Raw genomic sequence first — 24,527 nt, 5'->3', positions numbered from 1 at the left:
TTCCCACTTTAGCATTAAAATATCTTTTAAGAATCTAACAAATTCAAAAGGTTGGATTTCCTGCACAGGTTTGAGTCAGCATTAACTAAATACACTTTTTTTTTTACCCTTTCCCCAACCTCAATGGTTAATTCACAGAGAAAGCACTTGTCATCGATAATAAAAAATATATCAGAGCGATTTAATGTATACGAACAAAAAGATGGTTAAAAGATGTATTTATAAAAAATATAAAAATTTATCTGTGAAAACTAACAATCCAAAGTCCAAACAAGGCGGTCAGTCACAGCCGAAAAAAGGCTGTGCGTTATAGATTTTTATCACGTGCACCTGCACTAGTTCTTAAGTAGCAGTCGCCAGCGAGTTAAACTTCAAGTAATACCCCCGCCCTTTTACTCCCAATACCCAGCGTCCCTCTCCACCGCTCCCTTTTTCTCCGACCGTCTTCTCCGATCAAACACTTGTTCGTACAGATGCTCTGTTTCATAACATTTTTCGTGTATTTCTGATTTAACTTTCGCTGTTCGATTCCTCCTTCTCCTACATTCTTTTTTCTTTGATGATTCAGTTTTGATTAGATTCCCGAAATAAACAATCTCCTTCTAATAATAAAAATTTTTTGGCTCTAGGGTTGGAATTTAGCTGTCCTTTCAGCTCAATCTCGAATTATATGCAATTGAATTTAACTTCTTCGATCCTCGGACGGAGAATTTTCTCCAAATTTAATCGCACTTAGCTGTCAACTTTTGTGAAGTTTTGTTCGTTCTGTTTTGTAATTGCTAGGTTTTTTTTTTCGATTTAGTATACATATAAATTCGTGCTAATACGGGGCTATGAATGCAATGCATACAACTAAAACTCGGTAAATTTGTGAGTTACTGCAAATTTCTGTCATTTATGTTACTTAGGGTTTCAGTTCAGTAGTTAACGCAGAGTTGCGCAAGGGGAGTAGTTGTAATGGCGTCGTATAGGCCATTTCCTCCGCCACCTCAGTCAACTTTTGCTCCTCGGCCACCTCCACCGCCGCCGCCGCCGCCGCCGGGGCCCGCGAATCAGAATCCTTTGCAACCTCCTGCCTTGCCCCCTCATCAGCAGCAACAATCTCAAGGGAATCAGTATTCTCAGAATTGGGGTTATTCTCAAATGCCGCCAAATTCGAATTATCCGCAGCCATACAATCCTCCTCCGCGGAATCAAATTCCGCCGCAGCCAGCACAGCAACAATATCAGTATCCTCCTCCGCCGCCTCTCCAGGATAAGTCCTTCCCACCTCCTCCTCCTCCGACTTCCTTGCCCCCGCAGCCTGGCCCTGCCCCGCCTGCTCCAGGGTATTATCCATCTGGTCAGTACTCCCAGTACAGTCAGCACCAGCCTTTGCAACCCTTGCAGCCACCACCACCTCCGCCGCCCCCTTCCTCTCCTCCCCCTAATTCTGTCGCTCCACCTCCTCCTCCGCCACCGTTATCGCCTCCGCCACCACCTTCGTCACTTCCTCCTGGTCAGAGCAAGGAAAACAGGAATGCAGAGGAGAGAAGGCCATCAAGGGAAGGAAGAGATTCTGGGTGGCGTGATTTGGGGAACGCTAAGCAGCAGAAGGTTCCTGTTCCTCAAGTTCCAGCTAGAAAGCCCAGTGGGCCTCCAGGGAGGGTTGAGACAGAGGAGGAGAGGAGGTTGAGGAAGAAGAGAGAATACGAGAAGCAACGGCAGGAAGAAAAACATAGGCAGCACATTAAAGAATCACAGAGTAGAGTGCTGCAGAAGACCCAAATGATATCTTCTGGAACAAAAGCGCATGGGTCAATTACTGGCTCACATATTGGCGACAGGAGGACTGCTCCTCTGTTAAGTGGTGAGAGGATTGAGAACCGGTTGAAGAAGCCTACGACATTTCTTTGCAAGTTAAAGTGAGTATGTTGAAACATCAATTGGATCTGTGTTGTTGCTTAAAGATTTGTCCTTTTCCTTCTAAGGGCACATGTTTATGTGGATTTGATTGTGACACACTTGTAGTGCTGAAAGTTTAGATGGTTAGACATTATCTTGTTAACCAACATGAGGATGTTTATAGCATGCCATTATGACAGTAATTTCTAAAAATGTTTTGTTCTTACACTAGCGATATGAGTGGTGCACTTTAGATTTTGGTAAAGCATTTATTGCGTGCATATGTGAATTCTGTGTGCGCATGTTAGTGAAATTTTTACTGATATAGAGCAAATTATTACCTATTGAGCAGTAATCTTCCTTTTGACCATTTTGAGTTAACGTTCGAGAGAGAACATATTACACAAAACATATACCATGCTATTCAATTGCTTAAAAGTTTATTCTTTGTTTTTCCCTTAAACACTTGTTGATTGTGATTGGAGGATGATCATAAGAATGGCATTAAAAATTTTCAAACAAGTTAAAAGTTAATTTTGGTGTGCATCCAACTTTGAATTAGCAAGGTAGATTGTGGATTTGTAGTATCAATAGTTTGACAGGTGGCATCCTTTCTCTAAAGCTAACAAAATCCATTAGTGTCTTCTTAAATTGGGTTGTCAATGGTCACTAAGCTATGATGTCTTTAAAAGAATACCATGGACATATACAAAATAATAAGTTCCAACAAGCAGATAACTTTCTGTTTATTATTTTTCTTGAGAAATGCATTTTACTGAAATAAATTCGCTATTGTGTTGGATTTGTAAGTTAAAAATATAGCTGTTGACCTAACCCATAAGGGTGACTTCAAAGAAGTGAAAAATCATGATGCTAAGAGTTCTACTTTCTCTTCTGCATCAAGCCTAGCCTACTTTCACCGGCCCACTCCTGGAGACCCATCTCAAACTTAAAACTGCTTGTCATCTTTTGCCATGCTAACGATCCATAAACAGTAGATCCAACCCAAATACAATCCAACCTAGCCCTAGCTGCATATCTGCTGCACGTAAACTTAAAGATATTGAGATTTATTCATTCCTGCCTCCAGTCTCTGGCCAAGGTCACCACTTTAAGGGAATTATTTCCTCTCTGGAAAAAAGAAACTGTTATAAGAATTCTGAACTTGCAAAGAACATTTCATTTCCTTGAAGAGAATGTGGTCGTGCATTTTTTATGATCAAAGGAAGAACAAGTTGCAGGGCTTTCTGTATCTGATGATGCTACACATCACTTCCTGTTTCAATTGATGTTTCACTTTTGTCGTTTTTGCTAATTGTGTTATATTTTCCCACGAAAAGAAAAAGCTTTCCTTTTGCTCTTCACTTTTTGCTGTGTGAATATCATTGATTTGATTTTGTAATCTTTGCAGATTCCGGAATGAATTACCTGATCAGACAGCACAACCAAAGCTTACCTCTTTAAGGAGAGATAAAGATCGGTAAGAAACCTTTTCCTGCTTTTCTTCCTGCCACTCACTTCTCCTCCTTTTAATGAATTATGTAATAGTGGCTCTGTTTATATAGTCGGTATGCTAACTAATCATAAGCTTGTCAATAAATTAAAATCTTAATTCACGATAATGTGACCTGTAGGGCAAGAAGTTTTTTGTTCTTTTTCCTTGAAAAATTTAATGGTCTTGATGTGAGAGAACTAAGTTTTGGCATATTACCTTGAAGGATGGAAATGGCTGGCTTGAGTACTGATTTTATTAAAGAGATTGTGGTTTGATGGGGAGTGAATGTGAGCCTTATTCAGGCTATGCAGCATAATTTCCTAACAGATTAATTGTAAAGGGAAATGTAGGATTGTCGCAGATGATCATCAATCAATCGAAATTGTAGCCTTGTCCAGGAAACTGATTATGAAAACAAAACTTTGTAGAAATTGGACGTGATCATTTACTCTTTACCATTTAGAGTGAGATTAAACCTTTCTCAGGAATACCATCAAGTTTTTCTGTTTAATTGGTGGAGAACTTTAACAAAATTGCTCATTTAATTGGAAGCATGGAACACGGTTCTACATGACATGTCAAGCCGTTTGAAGTTTTATAAAAAAAGTTGTTATGAAGATGACTTATGACAGAAGTGAATCATCCAATAAGCAGCCTGCAACTTCAATGAAAGTGGAAACATCTGCCTCTCTTCCCTTTCTCTATTCCGTTTATTCATTAGAACGGTTGATGTTTGCTTTGAGTTCCAGCATAGTTGTGTGTCATGCTCGATTTACTTGCAATGAGAGTCACTGCATGGCTGGGTTCTATATTTCCAATTTCCAATACTAACCTTTTTCTTGGGAAATTTAATCTTTCTAGCACTTGTGTCGCTTAATGTGTCATCAACCCTTGATAACAGTTCTACCATTAGAACCTCAAGATTTAGATCTATTTGGAATGTGTCAAGTACTTTTCACACATCATATTCATGCATTATAAATTGCAACCATGAATAATTACTATGTATACAATTTTACTGAATGTACGCCTGCCCAGCTTACTAGATATGATCGGAGGTGCTTTTATTTCACTTCTGCAAAATTTTGATTCTGATTTTGCAGAAAACTTGTGCAGTAATAACTAAGAAAATATCTATCCCTTACTTGATTCTGCCTCATATTTGCCTTCCATTCAATGTTTCTAGTTTTTAGTTCCTTTGTTAGATTGGTAACCAAGTCTGCAGGTTTACAAAATATGCCATCACTTCTCTGGAGAAAATGCACAAACCTGAACTATATGTTGAACCGGATCTTGGAATACCACTGGATTTGCTTGATCTCAGCGTGTATAAGTATGTCCTTGACAATTCTTTTCCCCCAAAATTAATTACAAATCTTTAAAGCATGAAAATGGTGATCTTTCATAATTTCTTTCTCGATTAGTCCACCCAAAGGCAGAAGCCTGCAACTAGATCCCGAGGATGAGGAATTATTACGTGATGATGATCCTGTAACCCCAATTAAGAAAGATGGCATAAAAAGGAAAGAAAGGCCCACCGACCAAGGTGTTTCTTGGCTGGTCAAAACCCAATATATTTCTCCTCTTAGCATGGAGTCGTCTAAACAGGTACCATTCAGCATGATTTGGTCTGAAGATGTTTATTTTAATGTGAACTGCGGGGGTGGAAGTTACAACTTGGATTCTCTTTGTAGTCTCTCACTGAAAAGCAGGCAAAAGAATTGCGAGAAGGTCGCAATCTTTTGGAGAATCTTAATAGCAGGTTAGTTGTGAGCTTAAATACTATTTTCCATGTGAAGAGGTGCATATAAAAACATTCTGATTGTTGGGGCCATATAAAATGATAAATTGTAATTTTCAGGGAAAGACAGATCCAGGAAATTCAGGCTTCATTTGAGGCATGCAAGGCCAGGCCTATTCATGCAACTAATTCTAGATTACAAGCTGTTGATATTCTCCCGCTTTTTCCTGATTTTGATCGGTAGATCTCTTCATTTTTCATCTTCATTGCATAATTTTTAAGCCAGTAATTGTCTATTAGCACTTATATTTGCAGTTATGTACAGGAAGAGGGGAAGTGTCTACATATTGCACCCTTGCTTTTGGTTAGAATTTGTATTCTAAACACAGTCTTTTAGGGTTTATTTTTTTTTCTACTTGTATGGGTAACTATACAACCCTTTGAAGTCCTTGGGTTATTAAAAGGTCTGTCTAGTTACTGTATACTGTAGTTCTACTTGTATCTAAGACTCAGTTGGGAACAAAGTCATTTAGGCCTTCTTTGGGAGTGCAGGGAAGAAAAGAAAAGATGAGAAGAGAAAACATACTAAATAATGCTCTTTTGTCTTCTTCTGGAGTTCTGGAAACAAATTTTATTCTCTTGTTGGGAGTTTGAAGAGAACTGGAAGGATATGATGTTTTAGTAAATTCACTTTAAAAAAATGTCTTGCTGAAACTGGACAGTTGTCCAGAAGTGGTACATCTGTTTATGGGATATAATGTTGGAGTCTAATTAGAAATTTCATTCATGCGCAGGCATGATTTTAGATTCACATTACCTGTTTAAGGTCTCAAATATTTTTAGTTGACCCCATAAGGAAACAAGAACTGTCGTATTACCTGCAAGAATGGCTTTTTGGGCTCTGATTCTTATAGCTGATTGACTGTTTCTTCAAGTGAATTGGCTTTGGTTTTATGTGAAAGTTGATGTAGTACTGCTGATTTGGCAGGTACGATGACCAGTTTGTTGTAGCAAACTTTGATAGCGCTCCTACTGCTGACTCAGAAATTTACAGCAAGTTGGATAAATGTATCCGTGATTCACATGAATCTCAGGTAAAATCTGTTAATTCGTGTTTGTATACATCAAAGTATTTACTACATCATTTTGCACATTTAAGTCAGACTGTCAAGAGTTAGTTCACTGGCCCACCATTGATTACTCTTGAGTTCCCTCGTGGAGGATTAGTATATCCGAGACACAAATCATACAACCTTTTCTTACAGGTTGAAGAGTTAGAGGGAAAGGAGGAGATTTTAATATGGATGTTCTATTTTTCAGTTGTATTATCGCAGCCTTTAGTGATTGTGTGGAGGGGAGGGATGCAAGGGGATTTTCTCATTCCTGGCCCCCACATTTGTCATACTAATTTATTCATATCATTTTTTTTGCAGGGTGTTGGGGGGGGGGGGATTTTGTGATGTGACTAAGAATTTACTGCTGTTTAACCCTTATGAAATTCATAAATTCTTCTAGCACCTTTAATTTTTGTACACATTGTTTATTTCATATGAAGTCTTAACAGTTCTAAGTGGATTGAATATCTTGTCACCGATTGCCGTGAGTCTCAACAGTCCTAAGTGGATTGATTACTTCTATGAAGTCTCAACAATTCTAAGTGGATTGATTATGTACCCAAAAAAAGTGGATTGATTATCTTGTCACTGAATACTGTAATTTTTCCAGATTATATTACCAGTTTCTCAATCATAATTACTAAACATAGTAAGAGAGAGTTTTGTGACAAGTATGTTCATGATTGCAGGCAATTATGAAAAGTTTTGTGGCTACCAGCTCTGATATGGCAAAACCTGATAAATTTTTGGCTTATATGGTTCCTTCACCTAATGAGGTAGTTGAATTTTTTCTCGAGGAAAAAGGGCAATATAATTTCAGCGTGACTGATTTTCTCTCAGTTTTGTATGATCGTCAATGTATATCTGTTTATCGTTCCAGCTATCAAAGGATATCTATGACGAAAGTGAAGATGTTTCATACTCCTGGATTCGTGAATATCATTGGGATGTATGTATGCTTTCTTTAGTTTTTCTATAGATACTTTTACTGCATCTGCTGACTGAGACATCCTTCATGTATGGACAGGTTCGAGGGGATGATGCGGACGACCCCGCAACATATCTTGTGACCTTTGGCGAATCAGAGGCGCACTATATGGTATGTTATTTGAGCTCTTTAGTGTTACTTTATTTACTTGTACTTAAAGTTTGGCATTTATCGTTGAGGGGTGCAAACGCTCTCTATGAGGATTTTGCTAACACACAGTATATTTTGATGCAGCCTCTACCGACGAAGCTAATTTTGAGAAAAAAGAGAGCTAGAGAAGGGAAATCAAGCGAAGAAGTTGAACATTTTCCTGTACCTTCGAGATTGACTGTAAGGAAGAGATCAACCGTAGCCGCAATAGAATTGAAGGAAGTTGGGGTATGCCAATTAACCTTTATTTTTCTTCTTTCTTTTGAAAAATATCAAGAACATCTAGCTGATCTTTGAGTTCCTCGTGTTTGCAGGGTTATTCAGCATCAAAAGGGAGTGGTTTCAATTCGAAGAGAGCAAGATTGGACATGGAAGATGGCCTTGGTCAATCACAGAAGAGTGTGGATGATATGGAGCCAGATCAGTCCAGTGGAGGCGAATATGATATGTCTGATTGAATGTGTTTATACAGAATTATCCAACTGATACTATACAGAGTCAGAGGGTGCAAGAGTCAATTAGTGACAGCAGAAATATAATGGGATATAGGATTTTTGCCTTGCTTCTTGTGAAAATTTTGATAACTCGAAAATTTTCCTGTCTTCTAAATTTTGGATTTTTTCCCTCGTTTCTTTTTATGTTGCTTGCAACTTACAAAATTTTGCCTGAAATTTGGACATGATTCACCTGTATCTTGGCTTTTATAGTATTCGTGATTAAACACACACACAAAAACTAAAAGAAGTTATGAAACCAAAAATTAATTGGATTTGGGCAAATTTTCACCTTATCATTAAAATGGATATAGAAGATTTGTTCTTGAATTTCCATAACTAACCCAAGAAGGAAGGTATTTAAGTATCAACAAGAACGATCGAATGTGAGATTGAAATTCAAAGTCGGTCATTTTGGAACTACCAAGGAAAAGCAAAATAATTTCATAACACCTTTGGAATTCCTCGTGTTGGATAACGTCACGAGAAAAAAAAAATCAGAGGCAAGAGAAAATGTCCAATATATTAGACCATGGAAAGCTAGAGGGACGACTGAAAGTTAATATTGAAAAGAACTTTGACACTGCGAACATAACTGAATAAGATGCAGTCATTTTCTTCTTTCGCTGTTTCCTGTTTGGTCGAGGAATTGCAATAAGTTTACATGGTCATGATTGCTGTACCTGTGTGACTGCAAGCAGAATGCCCCCATGAACAAAAGGCAATTAGCACACTTCTACTAATTAAGCTATATACATTAACATCCTAATGAAACATATCAATGCTCTAAACTCCCAAACTCACATTTTAAGGTGAGATATCATTCTCCAATAGAACTATTCAGCAACAAAGCTGCATATATAGCGGCTTCAGAAACTTGGAGACCTCTTGAAACACTTTTATCAGAGCAATATATGTCAGTCTCAAACTACAAGGACATGGTAAATCCTCCAATTACTCCGAAGGGTGACCAAGAAATGGCAATGTTGACACTAGCTAACAATTTAGGACAATCACTTGTCTGCCTCAATTGAAAGCAAAAAATCATCTACACTTCCGAACAGCAGGCAAGATGAAGAATGCGTTATCCCTGCAGTCCTCTATTGTTGACTAGAAGGTACTCCAACTTGCTTAAGAAAGCTGAAAAGGAACACACAATTGAGTCATCAAGAGCGACATGCTAAATGGTTCAGTAACATGATTTATTTCATCGCTTTAAAATAGAAAACACCCAATTCCATGATAATTTATTGTGCCACTAGTTTTACTCAATTTGCTGATATATCATTTCGTGTACTTATGGTAAATATGCCTCAATGGATCTTTATATTGCAGTTAAGTGATCACAATAACACATTGGAAATCTATCCCTTCTTTCCAGGTATCTAGGTAGCTTCTCTAAAGTAAACCTGCAAACTTTTTAGGTAACATTTTATTGTTACACAATGCAATACTACGAGATAGAAGGGGCATGCCTGCAATTTGAGATGCATGACTGAGTAGTTTCCAGTTTCAGCTACCAAGAAAGATTAGTATAGCATGACAATGGTACTTCTTCATCTTCCCTGAGAGCAACAAATGAGCAAAGATCATCATTATTTCCCATCTGCAGTACTTCTAATACCATTAATTCTGATGCAATATAGTAAACCTTATCTCACAAGCCTTGGAACTCGATGTTATTTAGTATTTCAAAAGTGAAGGCTTCTTGAGGCAATTGATGCCCTGTCCAAAAACATCAGCTGCCAGTGAGCAAAATCTAATTATAACCTTCACTATTGAAGAAGGAAAAGAACATCATCATTTATTTGATTGCCCAAACCAAGCTTGGCGACATCTGACTGCTTCTTGTCTGACAGCCCTCTTTGGATCATCCAAGGCTTTTGATATAGCTTGTAAAACCTTATAAGGATATAGAGAACATTCTTTAGTATGCATGAAATGATGTAACTGCATATTCATGCACATGGACAGAATTGGGTTGCGCAAAAAGTAGAGAAATGAGAGAGTGCATCAACAAAAGCAGCTTTCCTAGTAATTGATAATTGACAAAGACAATATGGCAAAATATTTGAAATCACGAAAATAATGTTTATATATCATTGGTTACACATAATTGAGTTCACGTAGACATGCAACATAACTAACTGCTACCTTTGTTCTCAATGGATAAATCCTCGCATAAGGCAGTTCAGACATTGCAACAAGGCACTGAATTGCTGTCTCTCGAATTACCTAAAACATTACGAGAACAATTTTACAGAATTCATAAAGGAAGCACATCTGATCAAATTCATTTTTGCTTAGACATAAATATGCACAAGTGTTTGTTACCCACATTAATTGTGTACCAAATTAGTTTTTGGATTTGTCCATCATGAAGAAAAAGCTAGATATCAATTAAAAAATTCTTTGTACCATCATATGAGGATACGCCGCAAGCCCAATAAGCTGGTTAATTATGGCTTGTGCATTTTCCAAAACAGCTACTTGTCCTGGACCAAGAGGTTAAACTTGGTTCATAAATCAAAGAACTTGCAGATTCATGAAAGAAAATCTGTAATATCGTTCAGTAGGGACATTAAATTCTATCAGACAATGGAACAACACCCTTACCATTTTTGTCCATCAAAATTGCAGATAGGACTAGAATGACATTGTAGATGACATCTTTATGCATAACATCCTCAGTCAAGGTGGACAAGCTATCTAGAAGCAAGGGAATGAGCTGCAGACAAGGGCCCAATTTTGCAGTAGATTTATCAACCCAAACCCAAACAAGAACAAAATAGAATTGGCAGGAAGTTCTAGGATACTAACCTTATTAGCTTCACTTATCATAGCAGACAGAGGGGTCTCTGATATTACATGTGCAAATGATCGGAATAGCATGGATCTGTAACAGGTTGTTTACCACAATCTTTAGTACTTGAGTGCATACATATGTTTAAGATTGATGAAGAGCACATTCTATTCCATTACTCTATTCCATCAATTCCAATATCAGTCACAAACAAGGTTACTGTATTATGCTTCTAAACATTTGAACAGTAGCTTTTGTTAAGCCACAATTCACAAAAGTATTGACAGGACAGTTCCATCATCCAAAATGACGATTTAAGAGTTTAGCGATAGACATTTAAGACCATGGCTCCAAAGTACTTAAAGAAAAGTTATGATGAATATCTTCTAGTTCCTTCGGGGACCAACGTGGTTCTCTCTGATAGGTATAAATACAACAAAATTACAAGCCTGCAGTACTCTTCAAGTCCTAACTGATGCTACCAATCTAGACACTGCAATGCACACTTGAACACTACATGTTGCCAGCCTGTACCTCGCCTGCTGGAATGCTTAGAATTAACAACCCTGAAGGAAGAAGGATTCAAGCACATGAAAGTAGAGAGAAGAGAAAAAGCATGCAACTGCTACTGAACAAAAGGGGGCAAAACACAAAATCTTGGGGGGAACTGGTGAATGGTGCTTGAGCAAAATCTCACTGTTCGAAACATGACATTTAACTACGAAGAAAGTTGAGCTCATGCTAGTATCACCATACCGGAGAGAGGAAAATCTTCTACTAGTGATGCTTACAGCAGGCATAAAAAGCTATTAAGGTGGACAACGGAGAAGTAGCAGGCTTCGTAGTTTCAAACTTAAACCAGAAAAATTAAATCAAGGAGTACAATGCCAACAATACATGGCTTTAGATCCACGAAGGAATAAGAACAGAAGGGGCTTGAGGCAACATTTACCTAGAAGAAATCAGAACATTGGACTACTAAGGAGAGGAAATTTGGAGGTATATCCGTATGTACCTAGTTATTATTGAATTAGATTGCCTTGTCGAAGATAATAAAAGGGGCATAACAGAGTTGTAAAACCGTTGCTTGTAAAGTGGCCGTATCACTGAATGATAGTTCCTATTCAAACAATCTTCGGAATCACTCAGGAGAATATGAAATGCATCAGCAGCAGATTTCATTAGAGGGATCACTTCTTGCTCTTTGCCTTCAATTGGATCACATGACTCTGGAAAATCCCCATTATTGGTGTTCTCAAGTAAGACACCTAAAAAAGTCATTGTGATGTCCTTTATCCCTTCATGACCTCGCATAATCAATCCCTTTCCTATCCAAGCCAGTCCAACAATTGCAGAAATGTGAACCGAGGTATGATTTAAACCAGCAAGGCACTTGGTATTATGTATCTCATTGCCACCACCAAACAAAGAGCATTTTCTGAGAGTATTACTCTGGCAGAAATTCCATATGCTACTTGTTAGTATCACATCTATTGCCTCTTCCACACCATATTCTTGTGACAAATGCCTTTCATTGGTTTTTGAAGGCAATTTGTTAACCAAAGAACCCAATGCCTGAGCCGAAGGAATATGACCTTTTGTAAGGGCCAATATGAATAACTGTAAAACCACCTTTAAATTTTGGACGTGTGTTTGAGGACGGAGTGCAATAACAACTGAAGCATACAGTGAAATGATCCATTCATCTCTACATGAAACTCTGTCAACATGATGATTAAGGTATAAGTCTTCTGAATTGGACAAGGAAGTGGCAAATGGTGAATCTTTCAGAGGAAACAAGGTGCTTGCTGATAGTACCCTAAAGGCTCTATTGACAATCTTTTCCTGACTTTCCTGTGAACAGCATCGAACTGCTTGTTTCATTGCTGTCATAGCTGCACCAAGAAGTTCCTGAGTACACACACATGTTTTCTTGTTATTTTTCAAACAGGAATTTTCATTAGTCAGGATCAGGAAGTGCTTTATTTAAATTAACTTCCTAAACTTTTACATATGATTATGGAACCAAAAAGGCAATTCTTTATTCAAACACTGAACGGATGTCAATGAGAACCATCAATCATTAGTAAATATGCCAGTCATTCTTACGTAATTTTGAACAGTGAGATTGACAGAACTAGAATTGTCAATCTTGTCCCAAATAATAGCTGCCAAATTCCAAGCAACTTCCTCAGAACCTCCATTCATTTCAAACCTGGAACGCAAACAAGCATTTGAGACAAATATCTGCCAATGAGATCAACACATAGTTGCAGTCTGACAAAATAAATGAGTGAGTGAGTATTTCTGAACAAAGGTATCAGGTGATTTTAACAGATTTTTCCACTTAAATGTTTGAATAACCTTAAATATGTCCATTTATGACTACAATCAATGAAGTTTAGCAAGCTAAGCATAGGACCCAGCTACAGTAGCATTCGACTTGGAACTGCTACTGTAATTATATTCAGGAGTCATGACCACCATTGTAAGCTTGTGTTTCTATCTGCATGGAAATAATTGTTGGTAGCTTAAACTTAAAATATCAGAATGTGGCAATATACAAGAAAACAGCTTCTTAATCCCACTTCCAATATTTCCTCCTGCAGGAGATTTAGCCTAGTAAACAAAATAAACTACGAACTTAAATCAAAGTCAGTGAGAAAATGAAATAAGATGCATTTATCAATCATAACAAATGATTAATCTTAAGGACCGGCATACATTTAACATAATAACAACTAAAAAAGCTGAAGTTGTAAGTAATATCCCATTCCTAAGCCAAGAAAATTAGAAAGATTCAAAGAGCAAAATCTGGTGTGCTTAAAAATAAAAAGATAAAGGAAAAAGTCTCATCCTTCTTTGCTTTCAAAAGAGCTCCTAACTCATTATGGAAGGTCACCACTATCTCAACCACCAGCAATTAGTTGTGAATTCAAGAGTCAAGTTCCCCAACATGGTCTTGGATGTGCTGATCATGAAATTAAATTCAGCAACCACAATATAAATCCAATTGGTACGGAAATCAAACATAACATGAAGAGATAGGTTCATTATCTTAACTTATCAAATCATTAAAATATAGTCAAGTGAAATGTATAGCTTCATCTAGAATGCTGTTTAATAAAAACAAAATTTTGCAAGACAGCAGAAACCAAGTAATTAAGAGATTGGAGGCAATTCAATTTAGAGACATACCATGGGAGTACCCTAGCACTATAGCACTCCAGAACCTTGATTACCAATTCCACTGACTCAAAATTACCATCAACCTGTATGAAGGCAAGATGAATACTTTGTAATCCACAACGACTAAGCAAAACTGTTACTATGTCCAATTTAATGGCACTACAAGTATAGAAACAACAGAACAAAAAGTAGCACAATGCACTGCAGCATCCATATTAAAGAGAATTTCCTTAAAACACCTTAACCACAAAAAGATACTACCAAAGGAATCGAGCCAATTACATACATAAGCCTGAGTGAATTTGGCAGATATAGCCTTTTCCATCCCTTGGACAATTCTCAGCATATTGCTAATTCCTGTCATTCCAGTTTCACAAATTGCTTGCATTTTGAGAGATAGCGGCATAGCAGGCTCATCAGAAGATATCCAAGACACAAACTTGTCTACAACAATCCTAGCAAAAGTTGCTGCTTTTTCAGACTCTTGATACCCTTCAATATATAAGCCAATCTCCACTAATGCCTTTAATTCCAGCCCCCATGAGAATTTCTTGTCGAAGTTAGAAGTGATGGCTGACACCAACTTCAACAGAATGTTCTCAAACAGCAACAATGAGACAGGAGCGAAGCTCCTAGGAAATGTAGCCAAAAGCTGCAAACCCTTTACTGCAATTCGAACATTAAAAAGAAAGAGAAATTGAGATTAACTACAAGAAACCATTTAATGATAAAACTAGCTAATAGTGACTGAAATAATTCTTGTAACAGTACAGTACAACTTATGCAATTGGTAGTTATCAAAAAGCAAAAATCTACTGCATTCAGCATTCTAATTGAAACTTTTCTAATTTGGTAAGAATAAATGTCAGCCCATAAAACCCACAATCCCCCCACCCACCTTTTTCCTGAAACAATAAAGATTTCTTTGTTAGGAAAGAAAATGTTACTCAGTTGAAAACACAGACACTGCTCAAAAGTACAACAATTGTCTTCCTTTTCTTTTGCATTCAACTTTATCCTTCTTGTTTACACATCCAAGAGTAGCTAGAAAACCATGTACAAATGATGGTAACGAACTAGAGGTCAACAACTCTTCCATTATCTCAATAAGTAGGATTTGATGATGTAGACAAGTCAAATTAGAAGTCTCCATTCAAAGATTTGGAATTTGATCCTAGTAGTCTAAAAAGGGGTTAATTGAGTTTGCAGCAAAAGTTAACTCTTTCAATGTGGATTAAGCATTTTGTTAAGGTTCCATAATAGATCCCCCTGAATAACTGCAGCTTAACTGCAGCTTGCATCAACAGCTGTAACCAAAATGGAGATTTATGAAGTTTAAACAATCTGAATCTACGAATTTCACAGCAAATGATTAACATGGTTATATATATATATATTATCCTTCAAACCCAATCATAAGAATCCATTTAGGGTTGTCAGCAGCCAGGCTGACGTCCCTGGATGCACACAAGTGCGAGAAAAGCATTTGTTTACTTGTGCTCCAAATGGGTTGGAGTTCAAACCTCCTCTCATGCTTAACTTCTTGCTAAGCTGAGTTCTTGTTGATATCAGTGTATTTAGTTTATCTTGGATAACATTCTCGGACTATGTAATATCGCAAACTAAAAACAAGCACACAGGAACCCTAACACAAGTTTGAAGTTTTTGGACAAATATCTAACACAGCACTATTAACTCTTTTAGCAAGCAAATCTCACCTCCAGTATAAGCGAAAGAGCTTTGAGCATTTCCAGAAACAACTTCTAAGTTAGAAAAGAAGATGTTGATTAATGATCTGCAAAGGCCATGCAGCATGCAACACCACTTCTCGTGTATAAAATCAGGAAAGGATGTAGATTCTTTGAAACCCAAAACCAAACATCTACATGCATCAAGGAGTTCGACACAAAGGTATAAGGTACCATAATTAAATCTAGAAGAAAGAGCACGATCTTCAGTTGCAAAACTCTCATCAGAATGATTTCCAACTGAACAGCCCAAAGCCTCCATAATTTGGGGAAAGAATTTTTCAAACACTCTATTGCAGGAAGCCATGGAAGATTTGGCAGAGACAGCAAGAAGGCGACCTACTGAATGAAGTTGTTGTCTTAGTTGCAATGGAGTATCATGAATATCCCAAGGTTTAGGAAATGAGCAGATGAAGTTATTGATGTCCTCATCTCCAAGGATCATATCTAAGAGCAAATCACTATTTTGCTCGATAAGCCCCTCCAAAAGGATCAGGGCTTCAACCATAATATCACTCTCCTCAAAAATCATACCACCATCTGACTCTGACTCCACAGACAAAGCAGACTGTGGTGAGGTATACAGAACATCTTTCACCGAAGACCAAAGAGCTCCACCATGTTTGGCCATCCTGTCTGATCCATACATCGGAGCACAGTAACCAAGATACTTAAAGGATTCAACCTGTAAGCAATATCAGCCAATGTGATAATTCAGAAATAGAGACTGTCAGTGTAAACGAAAGTAGAAAGGGAACTATATTACATAAAGCAAACCTTTGCTGATGGCAGAGAAGAAGAGAGTTTATCAAGCAGCAATGGAATAGCAAATGGCTCGAAAAGTGGTGTTGCAGCAAATGCCAGCTGGAAGACACAAAAGATAAGCTGCATCAGCTGAAAAGGTTAATTGTTACCAGTTAACATGTCTTCCCCTAGATCTCACCAACTCATGAACATTGTCAGCATTGCATTTGGCACAAAGTTTAAGAAAATGCTATGACGGATGATTCATTCCACATTTAACGCATTGATTTTCGACAGGTACACTTTAAAAATACAAAAAGGTTATTATTGGATTAAAAGCTTAAAGAGTTCACCACTCAGAAGGTGACAAAGAATTTGGTTGTACTTTTAGTAAATGGTGTCTTCTCTTCAACTGTTGGGCATTTATTAAGATAAATAACTTTCGATTATTAGGAGAACAGTAGCTTTTTTGCTGGATCCTCCACCAAAACATCCAACATGTAATTAATTTCCAGCTAATGTCTGATAAAATACAAACAACCATATATTATACACAGCAATTCCATTTATTAACTGAAAGATACACCAAAAGAAGCATTCCCATTGAGATGTTTCAATTAGCCTGATGGCATGTTTCAAGCAGCTTATGCACTATTCAACATTCATCAAATTCCAAGAGAAATCTCTCTCAACTCTATGGTTTAAGAGAAGAAACTAAATCCTAGGGAAGATCCATGAAACTAATTGTTTTGTATTATGTGTCAGTATATTCTATGTTACATCAACTATCCAGACAAAAGAAGGTGAAAATCACCCATCAAAACAGAATGTTCTCTTATAAGAGATTCCACAAACATAGTAGTTAAGGCCTAAAAATGCCACGCACCAGTAATGCCCTGGAGAGCTCATCCCTGCTGACCCCAATATCTTCACTTTTTGGCTGGACATTATAACCCAAAAAAAGTCAAATGGAAGACAGATTCAGAAAAAGATCAAACACAAGAACAAATATATACACCTATCCAACTACATTATTCTATAGTATTAGCAACATCAGCAACTAGCAAGGAAGTAGTTTCAGAAGAAAACTAACATCTACAAAAACTTATAAAAAATTTGCTAAAAATAGAGCCAATATATAGCCTTCCCCCATCCTCCAGGTCCTTCTTTAAAAAGTCAGTATCACAATTTTTCGTGCTGATGCAAGACTCTTATCATCAGAAAATCCCAAATGTGAGGCTTTTTTTTTTTTTTTTTTATCTTTTTATCCATGAGGTTATACACAACTAAAAACTCCACAAACATTCAGAAGCTTCAGAGAAAAAAGTAGTATAACAGAATAGCATCTATTACAGAATCTTAGGTTTACAAGTTCTGTTTTGCCGATAATAGGTTCTAAAGGGAGACAACCACATTGAATCAACTTGGTGAAAGCTTACCAAGCATCTATATGCACTAATAAGTTTGAAGTTTAAAATCAGGCTTCATGCTTACTGTTAATGGCCTACTCTAGTGTTCTTAAGCTATCCAAATGTGCTTAAAAAGTTATTCTTCGAAAGGTTTAAGAAATTTTAATTGGCATTTCTTCAGAACAATTTTTGAAAAGAAAATTTATTTGTCACAAGATAGATGAGCAAAGCAATGGAAAACACCTCAACGCAACTTAGCACAGGAAAAAGCTAGAATCAGCGTATTTTAAACAACAAGAATGCCCCAAGTGTTTGATTTTCTGGTATTTTTAATCTTTATGCTTAATCAGTCAGCTCTAAAAATACCACCCATGCAATATCAAGTTCAGAAACTATTTAAAGGACAAAAAAAGAATAGTCTAGAAAGTTGGTCTAGTATACACTATATTAAACATAGCAGAAAAATGCAGGTGCAGCGCTAAGTGAGCTTACATGTGTAAAATGAATGGGGAAGTAACGGCCCAAAATTTCAAAAATATCTGCAGCATAACTAGCAAATGGACCAGAGGGATCAGGAAACAACTTTGCAGCAACTTCAACAATATGAAATGCGAGGATCAAGCATTGAGGATCCTTTTCTTCATCAATACCTTCACAGATTGAATAGAAAAGTTCATTGCCCTACAAATGAAGAACAACATATTCAGGCGTGACTCAATAATATAGAGATTCAAATAACAAGGCCAGAGCAGAGGAGCTAACCCATTGCCATGACATAGCAAACAGCCAAACACAACATGAGGAAATAGATAGAAGTGCAAAAGTTTAACTGAAAGCACGTTATTTAGCAATAACAATGTCCAAAATTGAAGTTTGAGCTACCCAAAATCCATATGTACTCATCTCTTAACAAATTAAGCAAGGAACATTATGCACAACCTACAACTAAACACACATGACACGAGGAAAGGTCCAAAATGACACTAGTTGAGAGGTTAGCCGAATAAGACCTACTAAACCTGATCATATAAAGTTTGCAAATTCTAATTCAAGGATCAAAAATTTCAAACCACAAACAGCAATTGAAGTCAGGAATCAAATGATGGATTTTAGGAAGCACTTATTCTACCTCATATATTTGATACCCAAATCCATAAATTATACATGAAGAATATAGAAGTAAGAAAACAAAAATGGAGTAAGATTGATAGAAACTAAATACCAGTGGCTGAACAGCATTAGGGTACCGCTCCAATAGGCATTCCAGAAGTTCAAAGCAGAGCTGCAAGGAAATACCAATGTGTATCTTTATATCCATAGCTCCAAATATCTGATTAACCTTCCTAAAACTAGTCTACTAAATAGCTCATTTTCCAGCATTACACAATTTGTCATATAACATCATTAACATTGGGATCACGTTTAATCTTACCTTCCGGTCATGCTGTCCCATGGACTGCACTTGCAGATATTGCATATATGATTTCATCACAGCTTCTGCATCATTTTCAGTTACCACACCAACATCAGTTTTTCTCCTCAACAGTGCCAAACAACCAACAAGTGCACCACGCAAAGCTCTCCAGTCTTCCTGAAAATTATTAAACAATATCTATGTTCCCTTCTGAAATTCTTACACTTACAGAATTTCAAGAAAGTATAATAGGACTCTAAAGCCAGAGAAAACCAACTAAACAACAATTCACCCAAATGTAGACCTACTATTACTGGAAGCTGCAATTTAACATCTATGTATGACAGCAGAAACGACTTCAAAGCGTCCTTAGAGTTCAGTCTTTCTTGATCCACTTACGGGATTGGATTTTTTGGAGTTAAACAAAGGAAAAATGGAGAAGCAAGAGAGTTTTGCCGAGATAACTAGTAAACATTGTACAACTGTGAAAGTAGCCGAAGCATCACTAACGGACCACACGTTAACTCTAACTGGACAATTCCAAGAACATCAAAATTAACATTTATCAGTGTGCAAACACCAGCATCCTTAAATTACTCAAAAAACTTGAACTTTGATAAGAGTAAAAAGCAAAACATGTATCGCAGGTAATGTCTTAAGCTGCAACAGAGAGAACAGGATTACGGTCAGAAGAAAATCAGTTCATTTTCTTTTGTGCATTTCTGTTGCAGTAGGCTCTTACCAGTCTTTCTGTAAGGAATCCTATCAAGGAATGTATCGCAGCATCACTTAAAGGCTTCAACTCTAATTGTGTCAATAGTTCCCCGAGGAGAAGTATGCCTGCCAAAAAGTGGACACATTAAATAGGCAATGCTTATTAGAACGTTTCATAGCTCGTCATTAACCAGTATGAGATAGTCCAATTTTTGGACTGGTTCATGCGAATCTCCGAAATACATTCTTAAGAAAGGCCAACTCTGAAGAATTGTAAGGGGGAAAAAGAAAAGTACCTCTTGAGCGAATGATGCTATCCGTAGTAGTCAAATACAAGTCCAATTCTCTAACCTACAATATTATACAATTAGGAAATAAACAATCACATGACACTCCAAATAGCCAATCCTGCGTTGATAAAAATTCCAACTTTTTCTACTAGAACTTACTAAAGCTTCTAAGGTTAATAAGTCATTCTTCAAAAGAATAGCAAGTGCATCCACACTGGCAGCCTGCAACCAATGAAAGTTCAAATTCAGCACGAATATCCTAAAAAAAATGGTAATCTATTTGTGCTAAGACATTGTTTTGCTAATTCATTGTTGGGGCTAGATAAAAACGGCGAAAAGATTGAATTCATGGTGCAACAGTTCTTGTTGATCATTAAGAAGGAAAAAAATGACAAGAAAAGAAAAAGAAAAGAGCTTTTGGTAGTAGTAAGTGGACCTGTTGGGAGGGAGAGCTGGACGAGTCGACGTACGACTCGATATGCTTAACGTACTCCGTCGGCTTAGCCATTGTTTTAGAGAGAGAGAACGCCAGAAGAGGTTGCGGTGTTTTGCAGCTGTGTTTTTGGGGTTTTATATATAGTTACCCCATGGCCAAGGGTTTTGTAATAAGTTTCTAGTTCTTTTGTGGAAGATTGAAGAACCGAAGAACCCAATGAAACGACGCCGTAGCTCTATACTATAACTTTGTCAATTCAAGTGCGTGTGTGTTTGTGTTTTTTTTTTCCTTTTAATCATTCAAGTAATACAGCCCTAAAAAATAATTTAGGGCAATGAAAAACTATGGCCTCTGGCGGACCCAAATAGCTAGTTGTTCCTGAACTAGCAAGATGAAATTCACTAAATTACTAATTCAATTGCGTTTGACGTTGTAATTAATGATTATTCACATGATCTATGAAGAACTAAGAAATCATCATATTTTGCTTAACTATTTCAGTATGTAGAAATACTACTGATTGCACTAAAACACAGGATAAGAGATTTCAGTTAATTTCCGTAGACCTATGTAACGTATACGCACGCTCTTGGTAAATGAGAATAAGCAAGCGCCAACGGCCCTATTTTAGCTTTTAATGTTCTTAGTACGGGAAGACACATTCTAAATCCCATGCCTCACCAAAAGAAACAGAATACATGCTTGATACAAAGGTCAAAACTTTACCCATTGTCATGTACAAATGTTGTACAAAACAGAGAGAACAAATGTCAAAAAGCCTTCTTTCAACCAACTTTCGCGATCCCCCCCAAAAAAATCAAAGGGAATACCAGTTAAAAGGAGTATACTTCATATGGGCACTTCACAGACACCTGCATCAGAATATCTGAATTTTTACACTTTACAGACCTTGAAAATGCTTCTTCCCGTCTCAAAACTATTCCCGCAGCGATTTTCTCAATTCAAGAAACCTCGTCTAATCTGTCAAGGAATCCTTTCTGAGCACTCTGCTGCACAACAGCAACATCAAAATCAATCCCATCAATGGATGCTGCTTCAAACTTTTCCCAAAGTTCTTTCTTCAAAGTGTTTTCTCCGGGGTGCTTTCCAATTTGGATAGGAGTACTTTCAACAATTTTGAAGCTCCTATAGAGTCCTGTCAGAAGAATTGGAGAATGAGAAATCTTCAAATGAGACGATCTCTTTAATCAAGTCAATTAAATAACAGCAAAAACAATCAACCTTGCTTGCAAGTTTCATGGGCCAATGAATGACCACCTTGAAGATCAACTTCAGTCACTGACAATAGGTTTGCTCCGTGATCAAGGACAGAACCTGCTTCATCAGGTAGCGACAACTTGTCATCTGGTGGCTCCATTAAGACACATGTTTTAGGAGGCGATATCATCCTATAAGGTGATTCTTCAACCACCTTACTTCTGCTGCCATAGTTGTTACTAAGTTTTATTCCTGGGTGTTCAGTATACTGAAAAGACATTTTTTCTGAACTTTGACACAAAGATGATTCAGAATCTTGAGATCCCTCAGAAATCTTAACTCTGGTTGGGTAGGGCGTTGATTGATAGACTCCACGAGTAACATTTTGCCGAAACTCAGGAACAGGTTCAAGTAACACACAGGACTTGGGAGGGGATAATTTCAAATAAGGGGTCATGAGAAGCATGGACCCTTCCCTTCCCAACAAATTTTCAGGAGAAGAACATCTTCGTTTGAGAATATCATCAGAAACTTTCCTTGGAGTTTGCTTTACCGCAATACCCTCAAGCAAATCATCATTTTTCTCTCCAACTGCATCAAAAATAACTGGGGCTTGTACCATTGTGCTTGACGTAGTCTTTTCCAAGACTGATTTGGGTTCTTCCTGATATTTCACTGAAAATGCTTTTGGTCTTGGCAGAGGGGTGAGTAAAAATAGTTGTCTTCCGCCCTCCGTAGTGCAGCCAGCACGCCAGGAGACTAGGGGGGATGGGGAGACTAGTGAATCCAACTTGGTTGGTCGAGGGCTCTCAACAACATGGCTCGTATCCTTCTTGACATAGGTAACATTCCTACTGGTGGAAGGCTCTTCCAACTGATTAACAGGCTCTGTGGAGAGTACTTCTTGGAATCTAGGAATCCATGGCTGCAGGTTTAAAGATTAGAAAGACATAAAATTCAACAAATGAAAAGTACAAAGGTCAAAAAATTTTCACACTATTACACAATGAAGTTTGAGATCAACCTGCAAAGAAGTTTGCATTTCAGACAAAACGTTGGCAAACAATTCAATTTCCTTCATCCTTTGCTTGCTTGGAAATTTCTGTGCTTGGGCTACAAGTCCATCAATCTGTAAACAAATAAGTGTTCAAAACCATGTTAAACTGAGGTACATTACTAAGAAATTGCCCCGTGAACAAGACTTCCTCCGAGACACCAAGAAGAAGAGAGGACAGAACAGTCAAGTAGTATAGCAAGGTTACTACAACATCAATGGGAAAATGTCTTTCAAAGCATTTCCTCATTTGTATGTCCAATTGCATTGTGGACAATGCTGCTTTCACACTTTCCCAATAGAATGAACTACCAAGATTTGAGATCTTTATGCTTTCGAAATTCTTCACTATACATCCAAAAGCAGAAGACAACAAAACAAACTCAGGCATCAATACAAAGAAGCAGTAAACGAGCACTTTCAGATATTAAGAAACATCCAACGAAGGTTTAACGAAGGCACTTTTTGTGACGTAATGTATGTGAGATAAAAAGGTAATTGGGAATATAAAAAGGTGAATTGGGAAATGTGTTTATGATGCAAGCGAAAAAATTTTTTGGAAAAATTTGCTATCCAAACATAGCCATTTATACTCACAAAATTTTGGCTTTTTTTTTCGCATTTTCACCTTACCACCTACTCTAACCATAGAAATAACGAAGGTTTTCAAGAAATATTAGTATACTAGTATATCTGTTCCATTTAATCCAGTAACAAAAAAATTCCACATAGGTTTCCTAACTATATTATCTAGGAATCTGAAACAAAGGTGATTTAAGTCTTACTAGGAATTATAATATGAATGGAAAAAGTAATATAAAAAATATCATGGAAATATTCAAAGAAATTCAGTAAAGTACAGCCAGAAACCACCACCGGGGAGGGTGTGGAGAGAAGGGGGGGGGGGGGTTTCATTATTCTAACGAGGCTATCAAAAGAATTTGAAAACCTAGGTTAGCCGATCAAATTATTCAAGCAAACTTCCAATGTCGAGAAAAGTAACCAATCAATTACTACGAACAAAAAGGGAAATTTTTTATAATAAAATAATTCCACAGATTGGAGTTATTACTTACGATATACTAGTTAATTACCTGATGAATGATGGATGAGATGTCGGAATGGATGAGAAGGAGTCGGTCAAGGGCCCCGTCATGGTCTCCGACTTGTCGGAGTTGATTCCCTTCTTCATCTTCCTGGTATTTGACGGGGAGTTTCGTCGCAATTGAAGTAGAGAAGGTTTTAACAGCGTTAGAGACATCTCGCAGCGGCTTCCGAGCAGTTGATTTCGGTCTCGGCTTCGATTTTGTGGTCAGGCCGCTATTGTTCTTCGGCATTCTCGTCTCGTCTCTCTCTCTCTCGGTGCTTTCTACCTCTTAACGGTCACTGCTGCTGCCTCTCTTCCTCTGAATTTGAATTTTCTCACCAGAGTGTGGCACGTAATATTTTTTATTTTTCATATAGCCTCGAATTTCAAAAAAATATATATAGCCTCGAATTTCGAATTATCAACTTTCTAGAGCACAAGCCCTCTTATTTTTCTTGGAAGAAAAATAATTTTGACTTCTGTCCTTTCTTTTTCAATACCCCTGCAATAAGGGTGTTTTTGGGTGGGAAGAAAAAGATAATTCCAATAAACCC

General features: G+C 37.3%; 3 protein-coding genes and 1 long non-coding RNA gene across 7 annotated transcripts; 1 reads left to right on the top strand and 3 right to left on the bottom strand.

Annotated features, from left to right (window-relative positions):
* Nucleotides 1-354: 354 nt before the first annotated feature.
* Nucleotides 355-8,000, top strand: LOC113768196 (protein PAF1 homolog). Its single transcript, XM_027312461.1, has 12 exons — nt 355-1,904; nt 3,296-3,364; nt 4,605-4,712; nt 4,804-4,987; nt 5,074-5,141; nt 5,241-5,360; nt 6,109-6,214; nt 6,925-7,011; nt 7,116-7,184; nt 7,263-7,334; nt 7,458-7,601; nt 7,688-8,000. The coding sequence occupies exons 1-12, from the start codon at nt 958-960 to the stop codon at nt 7,829-7,831; spliced, it is 2,118 nt and encodes a 705-aa protein (XP_027168262.1). The 5' UTR covers nt 355-957; the 3' UTR covers nt 7,832-8,000.
* Nucleotides 8,001-8,373: 373 nt separating this feature from the next.
* On the bottom strand, nt 8,374-9,007 carry LOC113768536. The gene is made up of 2 exons (XR_003468087.1): nt 8,672-9,007; nt 8,374-8,558 (listed from the first exon to the last, which is right to left on the bottom strand). It is a non-coding gene; the product is annotated as an uncharacterized LOC113768536 (long non-coding RNA).
* A 335-nt stretch (nt 9,008-9,342) lies between these two features.
* On the bottom strand, nt 9,343-20,724 carry LOC113768535 (MMS19 nucleotide excision repair protein homolog). 4 transcript variants are annotated; one of them, XM_027312935.1, is made up of 21 exons: nt 20,615-20,724; nt 20,338-20,400; nt 20,185-20,239; nt 19,917-20,014; nt 19,193-19,351; nt 18,983-19,042; nt 18,253-18,441; nt 17,238-17,291; nt 16,385-16,471; nt 15,578-16,292; nt 14,146-14,525; nt 13,869-13,942; nt 12,780-12,885; nt 11,686-12,581; nt 10,688-10,763; nt 10,484-10,595; nt 10,286-10,362; nt 10,022-10,102; nt 9,690-9,769; nt 9,519-9,592; nt 9,343-9,432 (listed from the first exon to the last, which is right to left on the bottom strand). In XM_027312935.1, the coding sequence occupies exons 1-20, from the start codon at nt 20,684-20,686 to the stop codon at nt 9,559-9,561; spliced, it is 3,468 nt and encodes a 1,155-aa protein (XP_027168736.1). In that variant the 5' UTR covers nt 20,687-20,724; the 3' UTR covers nt 9,343-9,432; nt 9,519-9,558. The 4 variants fall into 4 exon arrangements, with proteins under 4 accessions (XP_027168736.1, XP_027168739.1, XP_027168738.1 ...); XM_027312938.1 differs by having other exon boundaries at nt 15,782-16,292; XM_027312936.1 differs by having other exon boundaries at nt 9,349-9,432; nt 9,529-9,592.
* A 547-nt stretch (nt 20,725-21,271) lies between these two features.
* On the bottom strand, nt 21,272-24,238 carry LOC113768589. Its single transcript, XM_027313008.1, has 4 exons — nt 23,981-24,238; nt 22,857-22,961; nt 21,857-22,757; nt 21,272-21,770 (listed from the first exon to the last, which is right to left on the bottom strand). The coding sequence occupies exons 1-4, from the start codon at nt 24,221-24,223 to the stop codon at nt 21,577-21,579; spliced, it is 1,443 nt and encodes a 480-aa protein (XP_027168809.1). The 5' UTR covers nt 24,224-24,238; the 3' UTR covers nt 21,272-21,576.
* Nucleotides 24,239-24,527: the final 289 nt, after the last annotated feature.

The sequence above is a fragment of the Coffea eugenioides genome, chromosome 4 (assembly GCF_003713205.1).
Source record: "Coffea eugenioides isolate CCC68of chromosome 4, Ceug_1.0, whole genome shotgun sequence".
Taxonomy (NCBI): domain Eukaryota; kingdom Viridiplantae; phylum Streptophyta; class Magnoliopsida; order Gentianales; family Rubiaceae; genus Coffea; species Coffea eugenioides.
This window is presented reverse-complemented; position numbering and strand designations above follow the sequence as displayed.

Coding starts and splice junctions, on each gene's coding strand:
- LOC113768196 (XM_027312461.1), top strand. CDS start 958: ATGGCGTCGTATAGGCCATTTCCTCCGCCACCTCAGTCAACTTTTGCT. Junction 4,988..5,073: donor GCATGGAGTCGTCTAAACAG/GTACCATTCAGC, acceptor TTCTCTTTGTAG/TCTCTCACTGAAAAGCAGGC. Junction 7,602..7,687: donor TAGAATTGAAGGAAGTTGGG/GTATGCCAATTA, acceptor TCGTGTTTGCAG/GGTTATTCAGCATCAAAAGG.
- LOC113768589 (XM_027313008.1), bottom strand. CDS start 24,223: ATGCCGAAGAACAATAGCGGCCTGACCACAAAATCGAAGCCGAGACCG. Junction 22,758..22,856: donor AAATGCAAACTTCTTTGCAG/GTTGATCTCAAA, acceptor TTAAACCTGCAG/CCATGGATTCCTAGATTCCA. Junction 21,771..21,856: donor CCATGAAACTTGCAAGCAAG/GTTGATTGTTTT, acceptor TTCTTCTGACAG/GACTCTATAGGAGCTTCAAA.
- LOC113768535 (XM_027312935.1), bottom strand. CDS start 20,686: ATGGCTAAGCCGACGGAGTACGTTAAGCATATCGAGTCGTACGTCGAC. Junction 16,472..17,237: donor AGCTCTCCAGGGCATTACTG/GTGCGTGGCATT, acceptor TGTGTCTTCCAG/CTGGCATTTGCTGCAACACC. Junction 9,770..10,021: donor TTTATCCATTGAGAACAAAG/GTAGCAGTTAGT, acceptor TATCCTTATAAG/GTTTTACAAGCTATATCAAA.